This window comes from Acipenser ruthenus, chromosome 8, assembly GCF_902713425.1.
Source record: "Acipenser ruthenus chromosome 8, fAciRut3.2 maternal haplotype, whole genome shotgun sequence".
NCBI classification, from domain to species: Eukaryota; Metazoa; Chordata; class Actinopteri; order Acipenseriformes; family Acipenseridae; genus Acipenser; species Acipenser ruthenus.
In genome coordinates this window covers 53,069,562-53,086,278 of record NC_081196.1, presented here as the reverse complement: position 1 = coordinate 53,086,278, position 16,717 = coordinate 53,069,562, and the positions used below count along the sequence as shown (strand labels likewise).

At 36.3% G+C, this 16,717-nt stretch overlaps 1 protein-coding gene across 5 annotated transcripts in view; it reads left to right on the top strand.

The window, feature by feature from the left end:
* Positions 1–2,295: 2,295 nt before the first annotated feature.
* Positions 2,296–16,717, top strand: part of LOC117406988 (immunoglobulin-like domain-containing receptor 2) — a 41,536-nt gene continuing 27,114 nt past the window's right edge. For all 5 annotated transcript variants that reach the window (XM_034011497.3, XM_034011499.3, XM_034011498.3 and 2 more), the window contains exons 1-3: positions 2,296–2,422; positions 7,304–7,630; positions 10,753–10,872. In XM_034011497.3, coding sequence (XP_033867388.3) covers positions 2,365–2,422; positions 7,304–7,630; positions 10,753–10,872 — 505 coding nt within the window. In that variant the 5' untranslated portion in view covers positions 2,296–2,364. The remainder of the gene's footprint in view (positions 2,423–7,303; positions 7,631–10,752; positions 10,873–16,717) is intronic.

Sequence of the window (16,717 nt, the reverse complement as noted above, 5' to 3'; positions counted from 1 at the left end):
TGAAATCTGCTGCTTGAATCCAATATAAAATACAATGGGTATTATAACAAAGTAAATACATTCATTAATAAACAACCTCAGGTGTAATCGATGGAGATTCGAAGCCTTTACTTTGCCTGTATTGCCTGTTTCCTGCTGGGAACCAATAGAGGGAGCTGTCTGAATGGTTATAATACATTTTTATAAAGTCGTCAGACTGCGCTGGGCTAAAACATGAACATGACACATCAAAGCACACTGAGAAAGAAAGACAGATACTGCTATGGGCAATCGTTTTGCATCACCCTATAGAATTAACAATTTTTGATTCATAAAGTCGAATGAAGCCTGCTGAATAATGTTACATTCCATATACTTAAGGAAACCTGACAAAAATTTACATTTTGACATATAACGCGAAATACTGCACTACTATTATGGCTTCCGGTAGATTCTGCGATATCTTTTTGCAGTTTCTTTGATTACATGATGTTAAATAAAAGATCTAAATTATGTTTATAGTTTTATTATTATAATTTCTCAATCCTAAAATTCTAGGCGATGCAAAACCTTTGGCCATAGCTGTATATTGATTTAAAAAAAAAAAAAGTGTTTATTTATTTATATTTATGTATTTTTAATGGTTTCCCTGGGATACCCATCAAGATGGCATACATCAGTCAGGCGTTCCAATACAAACATTTTGTAACGTTTCACCGCTGAAGGAGACCAGAGAGACGATGTTGCAGTTTCTAGTTCACGTTTTATTTATTGTACAATTGCTTCTTTCTTTCTGTTTCCGCTTCACATGTAATGCACCTAAAAAGAGACAAACCCCTTAAATAACAAACAATAATTAATTTCCTTTCACACACCCAAAACTTGTTTTGTTATAATAATGAATGTATTGGTAGTGAAGAATTCACCCAAGTGTTTTTAGACTGGGGGGTAAAGAAATATGACTATAGTTGGCTGGTAATAATTAATCACTCGAGGTAGTACTGAGGTCAAATGATAACATATAACTAGGACAGACAGTTATACAAAGTGTTTATTATTATTATTGTTATTGTTGTAATATAGAGTGCCTTTCATGCTTTGGCACCTCAGTTAACTTAAACAATAATTTGGATCCAGGTTGTTGTTATGAGACGTCAGTGTTTTTGCTTTTTAAAAGTAGGAACGTTTTTAATAAAGTCGATTGAAGGGAATGGGGAGATATGAAGGCTAAAGCTCAATGACCAGGATAAAAAAAACAACAAAAAACACATCACATTTGTGTTTCTGTCCGCAATCTCTGTCTTGCTAAGAGTTTTAAAATGCTATGACAAATACACACAGTACATCATGTTGGTATCGCAGTTTTAAACTGTTCCACAGGACCGCTAAACTTCAAGAAGTCTGTAGATATTCAGTGTTAAGTGGTCAGTGAATGGGTGAAAGACAGCTGGTCTGATAATTAAAACAAACATGGGCTTGTTATTTAAACAAATAAACAGGAGACCTGTTCACAATCCATGAGATAATCAGCAGTGTTGGTTTTCTAATCTATATAGATTTGTTTTAGATTTTATAACATGTTTCGAATTAGATGTACCCTTACAATAGTTTATATATTATTTTCATTAAGCTTATCTTGCTTTAGATGTTAACGGCTATTTACCCTTATTAAGCTTTGTGCTCTTGACAATTCATTTTTATAGTTCTAAGTTCTAAATTAAAGTTGTAATTAAATATATATATATATATATATGAATGAAATAAAAACGGACTGTTCAAAATGGTTGTTAAATGAGCCATGTATTTATATGTCTGAAAAAATGCCTTTCCCTTTACATTTTGTCCATAATGTGAATTTACTTAAATATTTGTAACGGTAACACGACAACATATTTATTATAGTTCACCCCTTCATTTAAACAACAGAAAACAGACAACCCGTTTAAATAACGTCGTTTATTAATTTACTTACACACACACAAATATCACACTTAACCACCCCATTTGTACAATGATGTGAAAACTTTTCTCATTTGTACAAAACAGCTTCACAATTTAGGACATGTGATGGGATATACCACAAAAATACACAGGGGTGTCTGTGTTACATATATGCTTGTGTTTTATTCTCAGGTTATTTTTTGGGTTTAAAAAGCAAATCAAAAATATAAAAAATGTGCTCAAATGTTATGTACAGGAGTTAAATTATATTCAGTTTCCATACAGCATTGTATATAACCTGTCCTCACACCGCTAACTCGATAAAGTGGTGCATTCCTTTCTAAAGCTGGATTGACAGTTGTGCTTTATTCCCGACGAAGAGAGGAGCGAGCAGAACAGTTAAGTGAGGAAAATGATTTCCCATTCTTGATAAATGCAGACATCATGGGCTGGAAAATGGGGATTTTACTCGGCTGGTGGTTTGCTTCTCTGTGCTTAACAGGTATGTCGTTATTGTGTCTGTTTTCTTCTGGTACAGATGGCACATATTTGGTTTAGTTGTTATTATGTGTGTATTATGTATAAATATAGCCAGTGTGTTTTGTGTTGCGTTACACGTGATTTTATTTGTATTTGTTTTGATTAAGTTAATATTCGTATTTATTTTGTATTCACCAGTTTCATCTTTTCAGCAGCGTGTGATGGTCTTTTGGAGTTTTTGTGGTTGCGGGGGTTAGTGATTAATAATGCTTTAGCCTAAAGTTTGAAAACTTGTAGGCTACTGACTGACTGTACTGAATTTAACGAAACAGGACGAAACATAACTGAAGTAGAGCTGTATTATGTGCATTATTATTATGATAGTTGGTAAGTCAGTATCCATTCGAACAACCTGTTGCGCCCATGAAACGGCACATTCATTTCTACAGTCTGAAGCAGGTTGACAACGGATCCGTTAAGTTTTTCACAGCCTTGTATTTGTGTGAAGTGACGGAAATATTTTTTGATGGAAGCGGCATTCGTACGTTTTTTAATTCCAATAATGTAGTGATGTTGCGCGCAAATTTAAAACGCAACCCATTCTAGAACGGTTCTGATCAATTGTTTTAAATCATTTTTTTCAAAAGACTCGAATCATTCCAGAATGCGTCTATCTGCTTAGGAATTCTCATTGGGTCCGGGAGAGGAGAATGTTTTTAACCATAATGTATGGGATTTACTGGTCAATAATTACGGAATGCATGCTAGCATTTATATATGCCAATAATTACATAACGCTGTATGCCTAATGTTTTTTTTTTTCATAAAGGCATTTAACAGAAATAGAAGGAATTTCTAAACAAATTATTGTTCTAAATTACTTTGTAATTCCAGAAGTAATCTAATATGATTTACCGCGCACCGTGACCGACGATAACAATGAAGCCATTCCAAAATCTACACTTAAGTCGGGGTTGTAATTTAGCCAGCGAACTAAAACAGACGTATCAAAAGTGTGAATACTGTGTAACAACGACGGTGAAGATAATGTACAGTACCAATGTTACTTCAAAGTTTGTGTACATTTTACCACTGTAGGACGATGTTCTAGTTTTCAGGCAACACGAGGGCAACATTTTCAGTACCAGCCAATCAAATTTGATACTAGTGTCACATGATGATAAGGCTCGCGCGTCAGACAGTGTATATGATGCATTCTGATTCCTGCATTTCATTCAATGAATGATATGTAGTCTGTAGATATGCAATATAGTGTGTATGTGCATGAGCGAATGTTAATGTTCATAATTAAAATAACATATTTAAGCTATGAATACAATTCTACAATAATAAAATACACGTGTAGCGTATTTTTTAAAATATGTTTTATGCAGTTATGGACGATAATTTGTTCCAATATTTTTTTAAAAAATAGATGTAATTTATTTGGATTTTTTTATTTGTTTTTAGTTATGTATTTATTTCGTTATTTCAGCATAAGTCTCGGTGACAAAAACTTGCGTCATGACTGGTTTGCATTACGTTGTTGCCTGTGTGGCCACCTCAAACTGCAAGGCAACACACAGGCAAGAAATGTGTGCCTCTTGTTGCCGTCGACAAAAGTTGCCCGTGTGACCAGACCTTAACAGTTCACAGTGACGCTTAATAAGAAAAAAGGGCAAATCAGGTTTGGTGCAATATTCATGACCACCGACATATTTGTGTAGTTATCAAGATTAAATGAATTCTGTTAGTACAAATTCCGGACATCCTTTGTCTATACAACGAACAGTAACACTTTCACGAAGGCAGCGATTTAATACGATTTGCAATTGCTTCAAAGCTGTTTTTTTTCTTATTCAACAAATGCAGACTTTATTTTACCGGTAAAGCAACTGCATACACGGGTCTTAAAGCAGTGTGGAGTTAGCAAATGTAAGGACGCTTCACTGCATTTTTTTTTGTTAAGTTTGAAATTGCAATATATTAAAAACTGTACTTTGTATTGTTATTCTTAGCATTAATTTACAAAAGATATTTATTTAAAAGTGAGCCAGAGAAGCATTGTGGTATCCCTATTGCTTCTTCAAACCTATTAAAAAAAGAAATGCAACAAACAGATAGTAAGATTTCTCAGCTCTGTGGGTGTTGTAAACGAATATACCAATGCCAGTATATACTTTGTAGAAAGGATAGTATAAAAAAGTCGAGTCAAAAGGGAAAATGTCACCTGCTAGATGCAACAGTCACATCAATATCTGTCAACACCCCAAGCCATCAATAGTGTTAACGTTCCTTAAACAAATTGCCTTTTTTGTGCACTTGCTTCAGAATCAAGCTTAGTCTTTTAACAGTTGTAACACTTTGTACCCCTCAGTGATGTCAAAGCTGGGCTCAAGTCTGTATCTGTTTTGTAAAAGGATGGTGTGAAAGTAATAAGAACTTCTGGAAACCTGTAAAGTGTAATAAGCAGTGCATGCTTGTGAGCTCTACAGTTCTTGTTTAGATTTCAAATAGCTGAACCCAGCTGTCATGCTTCATGGAGTCCTGCATTTCTAATCTCATTAGTAGGGAGGAACCTCCACTGCCTTCATCTCGCTTGAATGGGTCCCACAGGCAGAGGGTGCGCTGCCACCAGGACCCCAGCGGGGCGGGACAATCGCAGAACAATGTCGATTAAACTGAGGGACAAAGAGATCCTCAGCTTTGGCCTAAATCAGCTAGCAGTGGAAATCTCAAAATGAAGGAGTCACCAGGCTTCTGGTCTCAAGCCAAGCTCCTTGTGCCAGGACTTGGTCGTTTGTAAAGACATTTTGTGTTTTAAAGAAGGAACCTGTTTAGAACTGTATTTTAAGTCTTTCAGTTTAGAAAGAAGCTTAAACAAGAGAATAAGAATCAGAAACTATTGATATACACCTAGTAAAATACTGCAATGGAGGCACACAAACCTTTTGATGATCTGTGTTTTAAACCACAAAACAACTGCTGGTGATTTCTGAGAAGCTTGTTACCTCAATGGCTGGTCATACAGTAGATTTCATTTTTTAAAGATGAAAAGTTGCTTGGACCATCCTATAACTGACCTAACAAAGCTGAGCCATGCCTGCTGTGAAGGTTTACCTTCCTGTCAACCTTTGTATTTACTTTGGGTTCCTCCTCCTTCCTCCAGAAATGCTAACCAACCTCCCTATTAGTTATGCACAAGCTGTGTGCTAATTGTATCTGAAGTTTTGTTCATAATGATAAAGTACAATACAACATTTACTTAGAACAAACTTAGAACAATCATAAGCGGTCAATTTGACGGGCGTATTAAAAAAAAAACATAAATATTATAATGAAAGGACAAACAATTGAATATAAGTGATAGTTTTATTCAGGAATGCCATATAAAGCATGTACACAATCGAAACATTGTAAATAAACAGACATTTGAACAGAAATGTGTTTATGTACAGACATATTACAAAGCACAACCTCAACAGTAAAGAAATAAAATATTTGAAAATAAATGGGTGTATATCCTGCTATACAGGTATATTCTTTTTTTTTGCTACTTTATTTTACTCAAAGGTTATGGCACAGCGGGTAATAAAAGTAAATCCTTGAAGAAGGTTTACCAGCTTTTAATTAAACATACAAATCAACTTGCTTTCAAAACATCTCATGCTCGGCAGTACAAAAACAGGAATTTTAGTGCAGATCGTGCGTGTGAACGAATTGCAGGATTCAGAAATTAAAGCCATTGCTACAGTACATCCACTTACACACCCTTATGTGATTCATCTCAGCTGGAGACGTAATGTACTAGGCAGGACAAAAATACTGACAGATCAAGGCTAGCACTGCTTTAAGTGAACACAAGCAGTTGTTGGCAGTTGTTGACATCTATAATAATGGTCTAAATAAAGCCAGACTCTCCTGTTCCATACATTGAAGGAGCAGTTTCCATGTGACTAGCATAGTGTATTATTAGCTTTAGCTGTAGACCTAAAGAGAGTCCATTTCAGCTGAGGGTCAAACCTTTGAGCTCCCGAAGACGATGCTATGCTGTTAGCACAGTGCCACTGGGTTTACAGGTGTGCTGTGTGCTTTAAAAGAGGCATTTGAACACAGGATGGTATTACTTCAACTCCAAAGTAAAGGTCAAAGAAATCCCAGTTCTGAATGTGGTATTATCAAGCCATCTACCATTTCTTACCTTCACATTCATCTTTTCTTACTAACGCTTTATCATAATTGTGCTATCAAAGCGCTGCTTTTCTGTTTGACTGATTGCATTTTCGTAGTGTCTTGTATCAACTAGTAGCCAGCACTACTCCATCAGGAGTTCATTAGGCTGTCAGGGCACTGTGTGTTTAGTTTTCTTTAAAAGTGTTTGATACCCTTTCAGCTCCAGGGCAGCAGAGAATGGCACTTGATGATAAACAATTGCAAAGTAAATTTCAGGAGTGATTCATTACCAGAGAATAGGGTGCTAATTAATGCTAGTTCAAGGCCGAGTCAAGCAGTTGCTTTGAAGAAGTTTAATAACCCTGTTATCATCTCTGTTTATATTCCTGTGAAGATTTATGTGACCGAATTGAAAGTTCCTGAAATAAACCTGTCATTTATTCACAAGTTCAAATAGTGTGGTTTCCAACTTTCATTAATTTTGGGGAAATATCATTTCAGCTCAAATTTTCACACCACACCACAAGAAAATCACTATTTAAAAAAACCAGTAAAACACACGACAGCAGCACCCTGCTTTTCATTTCACTGTCAAGGATTTATCTTTCATTCTCAAAGGAGGAGCACCTGATTATTAATATTATTATTATTATTATTATTATTATTATTATTATTATTATTATTATTATTATTATTATTATTATGGTGTTTTATTAATTATTTTTTATAGGGTGGTCTGAAGGTGTCCAGGTGACGGTTCCTGAGCAGAAGAAGTTTGCGATGTTGTTCCAGTCCGTGGTTCTTCGCTGTCAGTTCTCCACCTCTTCCAGTCAGCAGCCCGTGGTGCAGTGGTGGTACAAATCCTATTGCCACGACCGCACCAGGGAGGCGTTCAGCTTCACAGACTCCGTCACCCACCAGATCCCAGACCAGGGCTCCACTTCCCACCTGGATTGCAGGGACAGCAGCAGAACAGTCAGGCCTGTGGCGTCTCGCCAGGGAATTACATTCACGCTGGGGGAGAATTACAAGGGAAGAGACATCACCATTACCAACAGTAAGACCATTCTGAGATCTTTCTTTATGTTATTGAATCAATAACCAGCAGTGTGGAAAGTCAGTTAAGAGGTTTTCCCATACAGATTTCAAAGAACGGCTAAGTTTAGACATGTACAGTACAAACGTGAAAGAACAATAATGTGCTGTTGTTTGTTTTAGTTTTTTTTTTGTTACTGTAAATTAGGAATTTCTGTGGTGCCCAAAGCAGGCAAATAAACAAGAAAAGCCAACACAAATCAGTTGTTTCTTACACATTAATAAGGAGCTCTAGTTTACAGGAGGAATGTGTGAAAGGACCAGGCAGTGTAAGGAAAGCAGTTCTGCAAAGAAAAAAACAAAACAAAAAAAAAGCACAGTTTACAGTGTCACACTGATGAACATTTTAATTCATCTAATGGTTCTCAGTGGGAGTGCTTCCCTGAGTTAATTATGCCGAAAAACTATTTGAATTGTATGTCTTTAAGTCACATCTCCAGGATGGGTTACTCACCGATCCTCTCTCAGATACATCAGGAAATGCTGGAGATGACTTCCTGCATACAGTATAAAGCAAAAACTAAAAATATGGAAAATGACAGAGAAATGCAGCAGTAACCGACAGAACAGAGATTCTCAAAGCCATTTACTCCCAGTCGTCATTAGCGCAGTCTTTCTTCTGCTTGGACTGCATTGACCTGTGAGACGGGGATCAAGCACACAAGGACATTTTGACTGCATGTGCTCAGGGTTTTCATTCGTTGCAATGAAACATCTTAAACTTTTTTTTTTATTTGTGTAGTTTTGTACCTTACACAGTTTGACATTTTAGGTGTGTCTGCCTGCCTTGACAAAGCACAGAGAATCCACAGTTTTCTGATTGTACACAGCATGGGGTGACTCTGTTATAATGAAGATCTGGCTTGCTGTGTGGGGGATGGGACAGAAAACTGTGAAGTAGAATCAGATCCCCAACTGCAAAAATGTGTCTGCCCCCTGATCTGAACTGGTTTTATTAATTACCCGTTCATATACACCACAAAAGCATACAGTATATACAAACATGTATGAATATATAAAAATGTATATAAAATTGTAAAAATACACAACCTCCATTTCTCTCCTGCCTCTGATACAGCCTTAGAAAATTATGTAATCAGTTGTTATAATGTTTTGTCTGTATTATAACTACAGTTAAATTTATATACAGATTTATGAGTCATTTGTTTGCTTATTAGGATTAATTTTCTTGTATTTTATTTTTATGCCCAAGGAGACAGAATGTAATTTATGAACCATACAGTACTATGCAGCCTGGAATCTTCAACATTATTATTATTATTTATTTCTTAACAGACGCCCTTATCCAGGGCGACTTACAATTGTTACAAGATATCACTTTATTTTTACATACAATTACCCATTTGTATAGTTGGGTTTTTACTGGATCAATCTAGGTAAAGTACCTTGCTCAAGGGTACAGCAGCAGTGTCCCCCCACCTGGGATTGAACCCACCACCCTCTGGTCAGGTGTCCAGAGCCCTAACCACTACTCCACACTGCTGCCCATGTCCACTTTGGTCTGCTAGCAACATCTCCATATTCATTTATAGTACTGTAATACTAAAAAGAAACTTCTAGACTGATCTTTCTCAATGGTTTCAGAGTTTCGACGTTCTACATATTTCCTTTCTGTCAAATACAGTTCATCTTTAATATTGAGCATATAAAAAAGGTCAATGGTGGTTATTGTAAATAAGCTGTTTGCACATTGTGATAAGCTCTGCGTATAGATAAACCAGCACAGTAATTTAAGGTCAATTATTAAATTAAAAAGGTTCAGGGTCATACCATGTTACATAATTTTTATATAATGTTAATCTACAATTCCAATTAAAATTAAAATTAGCTTAGTTGCTTTGCTACTTCCTTTGGGAGAATGGGTTTTAATTGTATTTCCTATTCAGATAATCAGGACACCCCCCACTGGAATTTTCTAGAAAAAAAAATTCTGGTTTGTCCTAAGAAACTGTTACTATTGTAGCAGAAATACAGTTCGAAAGATCTGTGCTGGTCAGTCAGTGAAGTTGACTTCTTTAGAGTTGCTGACTTTAGCCCCTTCAGTCTGTGCTTTGGATTTGCAAGGGCTTGAAAGTGGGTGGATAGAGCTAGATTGTGTTGAGGATATCCTATAAAAGTACATTGTGAAGGGGACCAGCTTTATGTTTTTTAACCGGCTGCAAGGAGTTGTGTGAGATAAGGTGCGTGTGGTAGATCCATTCCACAGCTGGAAACATTCCCTATTGTGAAATCCATTTCCTGTTCTGTAAATAGTGTTGTTGGTACGTGCATAACAATAGATTGGAACTAAAAGAAAAAGAAAAAAAAAGCCTTCCTTATACTGATGTAGGAATGTCTTAAAGTTGTACCATCATTCTTCTATTGGAATGGGATGTCAGCCAGAAAAAATGGTTGTACCCTTGAGCATACTGGATTGGAGTGTCATCAGCCAATCAGAATGCAAGAAATTACCAAGATTTTAAGTATCGGTATTTTACTTATAAATGTGGCTGCTAGGACATTCTAAGACATTACAGGAGTTTGGGACCGTGGCAAAAGAGTGGCATCACAAAAGGCCATGCAGTTCAATCAAAACCAGATAAACCTTCATTCACCCCCACCAATCATAGGCCATAAGCTGGATTCTGTTGGCCCTTAAATCTGTTTCAGATTTTCCTTTTACTCTTAATTTACATTTATTTTCATATTGAATATCCCTTAATCTGAGATATAAATAACTTAAATGAAGGGGAATTTCAGCACTCAATAAAGGAAAGTAGAAAGTTTCCTCAGATGTTGCAAGCTCTGTTCCAGGTTGGTAGGGGTCCACGTCAGTATGCTGGGAGCAAAGTGAAGTGAGTTCTAGTGGTCTCAGCCTACTGTTTCAGCACAAACACCCCAATCAGATTTTCCTATTGACATGCTTGTAGGGAGCTTCTCAGAGAGATCATGGATGGGAATGCAGAACAGACAGTGTTTAGAAGATCTAGCTGCTTCCCCCTTGAAGTGCATCACACATTAAACAAAAAACAAGTAAAATGAAATCCAACCACTGTGTCATATGTGATTCGTTTTCTGTTCCAGATGCTGATCTCCGAATCGGAGAGCTTCAGTGGGGGGACAGTGGGGTGTATTACTGCAAGGTGGTTACTTCGGATGACTTAATGGGACAGAGCGAGGATAGCATGGAGCTCCTAGTGTTGGGTGAGTAATAAAGAAGAGGCTAATCACTTACTTATACACTGAACTGTATATAGAAAGAGATCGGTTGTATTATTTTTTTAAATGGAAAAGCCTGTGACACATTTTCTGTAAACACAGTTTAAGCCACCAATGCAGTCACTTGCTACATCATGCTTTTTGATTTCCCTGGTCATGTAGCAAAGCTTGTGCTAATGTGTGGCACAGTCAGTTCATTTATCCCATGCACAGTGATCGAGAGGTAACCCACTACTTTAAAGGTGTTCAGGTTTTCTAGTAATTGCCAGCATCCACAGTAAAAGATATGCCTTCAAACTGAGCTGTTAATAAATGGCAAAAGACAAAAATGTAATGTTAAGGAGTGTATATAGTCATGCCAAATATAAAGCACTTATTATTCATTCAAGATCCATTTGGTGAATGACAGTGAGCTGTGGTGTTGTGCTTTTGTTCTTGTATCACAATACAAACGATACATATCTCTATTACGATACGATATATCAAGTAAAGAAAGTATCATGATTCATTGATACACGTTTAATCAATACACCCCTAGTTTGGAGCCAGCTCTGTTTCTTGGCTGTGAAATTAAGTTATATATTTAAAATATATTTTAATAGATGTATATTTAAATGTGGCTAGTATGCCTACATTTAAATTTTCCCATAATGTATTGATGGCAAGGGTTTCTTACAATTGTAACAAGCTTTAAACTGTGACAATTTCCACAGTTCAGACCTCAGCTACCAGCGCTGTCATGGCAACAGCCTTGTACAGAGCTAGGCCTTTGATCCCTTCTAAGCAGTTCCTTTGTTCTGCTTTCTGCTCTTCAGTAAGCTTGCAGCCAATAAAAAGAGAACATGAATGAATTAATTGGGTCTGCATACTCCTTCAGTAAATACAAGGCTGTTGTATATGTTTTGTTTGTTATATTATAAAACATTCACACTGAAGGACTATTGCACAAAAAAGAAGGAGAAAATGCAGGCTTCCAATTAGTAGACCATGCTGTTGTCATGGGAACCACAAGACTATGGGAGGACCTGTATGAGACAAGTGTTGTCCTTAAAACTGTAGTGTGCTATAAAATTAAGGAACAGTGCAGACACAGGTGATTCATTTTGGTCACAAGCCTGCTAAATGAATACATCAATGATTATATCAAAGTACTACTTTTTAATTTTTTTTATTAAAGTAGTCAGTCAAAGAAAAATTACATTTTTGTCCTGTTTGTGTTGCCATTTAAATGTAGCTTGGATGCAATTTTTTACCTATTGAAGGGACTAACACACATATGTGGTGTGAAATGAAAGTGGGAAAACCATTTGCAACAGTTGCACTGCATTGTCTAGTGTAAAAACTGAGACTTATATTACTGTGATTATTAGCACTGTCAGATTCCACGTACTTCTTGTATGCTCTGAGCACACTCTTAAACTCGGGGGATATCTAAGGAGGACACAGAGATGCTTTGGACTCCTGTAAGTGGATTGTTCATGCACTGGCTTACAGTATATCCAGACAACTGAAAATCACACAGACCCATTCTGGGTTGACGTTTTTACGAATCAGAGCAGTATTAGTACTCCTTTGGTTTATTAAATGCTTAAAAATGGATCGTGTGGTTACAGACCACGTCGAATCCCAGCTGAAAGGCAATCTGGGCGATCCAGTGCCTTTACAAATTTAAGTGTTAACACTTTAATACAATTATGTTATCACATGTTTCACCCTTAGGCCAGCCATGCAAAACGCTAAAGCACCCACCACTAAATCCTAAAGCATTCAATATGTCACTCTCCAAAGCTAAAATATAATTCCTAACCCTATAGCAATGCTTCAGTATAAGTGAGATATAAATTCAAGATTATGCTTACCTCCCAATATATGGAAGTTTTGTGTAGAATGTAAGTAATGACAAGAGCTGTCTTGCAAGGCAGAGGCTTCTGAATGCGACCAAACAGCAAGCAGCTTTTTCAGAGATCCTCAGAGAATGGACCAAACAGCTTGTGTTAGCAAGCTGAATGATACTTGACTGGGGTCTTGCCTCGACTTTTATAGAACTTTGTCTCCGCTTTGTCCGTCAGAAGACTTTATCTTAAGAATTAAATCTTTTAAATGAATACTATACTGAAAAAGTCCCGGCAACTCCTTTAAAATTAATTGAATATGACCTCATGTTTTCTTACATTTCTAATGTCTAAAATATATGAGGTAATCTTCAAACTGATTACATATTACTGGTACCACAGAGTCCTCGTAACTGAATAAAATACAAGTAGAGAGAGAGAGAGTCACAAGAATTGGGGGAAAATGCACTCGGCACATCACTGTTAAGATGTGTGTAATGGTTATTATGAATCACATGCTTATTAACTCTTCTGAATTCTTCGGATTTCAGAGCAAGAATGTTTTTTCTTCTATAAAGTAATCTGAGACAGACGAGGCTAGATGCTGCAATAAGAGTACAAAGGTTTCAGGAAGTTGCTGGTAGTATAGGCGGCCTGCAGAATACAGCACCTTTTTTAGGGTTTGAAACTTGACATTGATCTCTCAGGGATCAATCAGTCAATATTACATTCTTTGATATACTTTTGTTTTGTTGTATTGCCCATTGTTTAAATAGCTGCTTGTTGAGTGTTTAATGGATTAGAAGGTTGATTTCATTGTGGAAAGAAAAAGCTATTTTGGGGGGTATTGTTTGTTTTGCTTTTGCAGCATTTGGACTAATTCCCATGTGAAATATTTAAAACCATCTAAAAACAAAACACACTGAGAGTGATTCAGAGGGCTTCAAATATATAACTTAGTTGTTTGCTTCTAGTTTTACTGCTTTAAAAAATTCATTAAGTAAACGCTGCAGTAAACGCTTTGAACATAAGTCTCAGTGTCCCAAAATCTGTTGGAGAGTGGTTTAGCTTTTTATAGAGCTATGTCTAACTATGCTACAAAATAAGCAAGCAATGGGAAGTAGATCTGAATCACATTTACTAATGTACCGTACTTTTCCTGTGCTAATGTGATTCATTTAAATCATGACAAAGGATGGGCTGGGCAGCCAGATGTACAGATACGAGTTCTTTATATAAATGTTAGATAGCAGTTTTAAAAAAAAAATATTTGAAGGTGGATTTTATGCTCAGTTGTTTGGCCTTTAGTTGTTTAAATTATGTATGTAAATGTGTGGCAACGGCACTGCTTAAACCCTACATCCCATCACATAGAAATTACAGGCAAATATTGAATCTTAAAAACTAATATAGTTTGGTTCAGAAGAACATAACACTCCAGTGAATCCAGCTTTCAGTGCAGGAAATTAGCTCTCAGTCCTGAGCTCTCCCAAGTGTGTGTTTTTCACAAGACCGGAGGCTGGAGGGTGGGACTGGGGTGGTCAGTTCTTGGCAGTCTGCATGGTATCCAGATAAGGCTGATTTCAACACAAAACATGTTACCTCACCACCATCTCTCAAAACATGCATGTTTGTCTCAGTTTTACAGAAACAAACTTTAAAGACATGGGGGACTTTAATTGTGCAAAAAAGGCAAAACATGAGTCAAGTAGACAAACACTGACAAAGTTTTAACTTTAAATTTACTTACAGATTTGTTTTCATATACATGACTATTTTTAGATACTGTCAAGTAAAACATTTTGGAAATGTGCGCAGATACTCAAGCTGAGGAATTGGAAATGTCCCTTCCTTGGAAATAGATGCAGGATAGATACAGCTCTGCAGTTCTGGCAAGAACATTGCTGGCAGAGCTTGTTTGTTTTCAGCCTGTTTCTTTCCTGTCATCACCACATATTGCTGGAAACATGTTACACAATAATTAGCATCTACATAATACATTTCTTACATTTTTAATGATTACTAGTGAGTTTATTACTGGCTTCTCTTTAATGTTGACACTCATTTATTTTAAATACAACACAATAGATTTAAAAGCTGCTGTTTCTTCTTGATATCACTTTGTGTGCATTATGTTAGTGCAGTTTCCAGCAATTAAAAGTGGGGGTTCATTAAGTTAATTGACTGAAACGTAAGCTTACAGAAACATGTAAAGTAGTTTTTACAAATTCTGTGTCATCTCAACCCACAACCTCACCAAAAGCAGTACATGTTCTAAATGTACACGTGACTTCTTAGTAACACTGTAGTTGGGACCTGTGCTAAATGTACCTGTGATTTTGTGAGCTTTAGATGAAAACTTTCAAACTTAAAACTGCTCTTTTTACTGTAGCTTGGCAACTAGTGACAACTGTAATTGATAACTGCTTCCCAAAAGCTTGCAAATAAATAAAGTATACCTTCTGTACAGTGGTATGCTTGTATGATGATACACCTGACTATAATTATGTAGATGCCTATAATTACGTAACATTTCTGTTCAAAATAAATGTCTGAACTGAGTAATTTAAAGACCAAATAACATTTTAAAGTTTGTTTTAGTTGCACCTTTTTGTAAGTACAGTGATTATAATGCAATGTAGGTTGCTTTCATTACAATGCTTCTACAAAAACAATTAAATTAAAGGAAGGTCAATTTGAGAAAAGCAACATCTTGAACAGTACAGCATGTGCGTCTCCTAAGTGTATTTTTGTTTTTAAAGGTAAGGGTGGCAGTATTTAGACAAGCCACTGTTTAGATCAACTTAATAGAACCCTCTGTCAATGAAGTTGCTGTGAAATGTCTGCATTCTGATGATTTTATGGATGGCATCATTACTCAAGACAAAAAAGTCCCATATTAGCAGTTTATACAATGGCATAGTCTGCTGCAGGGCCCATGTGTGGCCTGCTGGTGGGCCTAGAATTACTTACTATCATTTGGTTCTTTAAACTGTCATTTATTATTGCTCTGATGGATAGATTTCCCAGAACAGCAGCTCATACTTTACTATGGTACCACCCCATTACACTATAGTTTCCAAACTACAGGAAACTATGGACCATATTTTCAAAGTGTTTCCTCCATTCTTTAATTAACTTCTATTTTTTGAAAGGAGAAAAAAAAAATCATGTTAATGTTACAAAATGAAAAACAAAACCCTTTGAGAGATCTTAAGACGACTTGGAATATATAAACTTAGTTGTTAGGTTCTAGTTTTGTACAATTGAACAGGTGTTTTTACCTCTTTCAAAAATAGGAGTTCATTAAAACTTGGCGTAAACTCTTAGAAAGCATGGCCCTATTTGTATGGGATAACCACACCATGGAATTCTGTTCAGATGCTTTTTTTCCACTAAAATACATAACGTAGCATTATTGAGACCAATTTTGTTTTCGTTATAAAGCTACAATATTGTAGCAGGTGCCTAGTAAAATTAAATTCAAACAAAACTGCCTTAAATCATATCAGCCAGTGGAAACTGGGAGACTTGGCAGGTATGCTTTCTTTCATGTCATCCTTGCTTTTGAAAGCATTTGCTGATGAAGTATATCAGGGGGAGGATACCAATGTTTTGGTCTGGTTGGTAATAGTGATAATCTGATTTGTCAAGACACAAGACAATAACAGAGCCAAACAACATGAATCATTCTGAATGGCTCTTACCCTTGGAAACCAACTGAGGAAAGAAGTTAAACTAAAACAATACAAACGGGACAGAGAAACTATAAACATCCTATTTTAACCCTGTTCATCTTAACAATGGAAGCAGTTATTATGTGAAGAAGGAGAGGGACATGCTGTACAGTATTTACTCTCCTTTCCCTGACATTCCTAAATGTCTTGGAACCTTTCCCAGTCGTACTAAAACTTGGGAGATTTTCTATTTTATCCCCATCGCCCATGTTAGAGAAACGACTACAGCGAAAGGAAAGTAAATGGTCTCAACACTGTAGG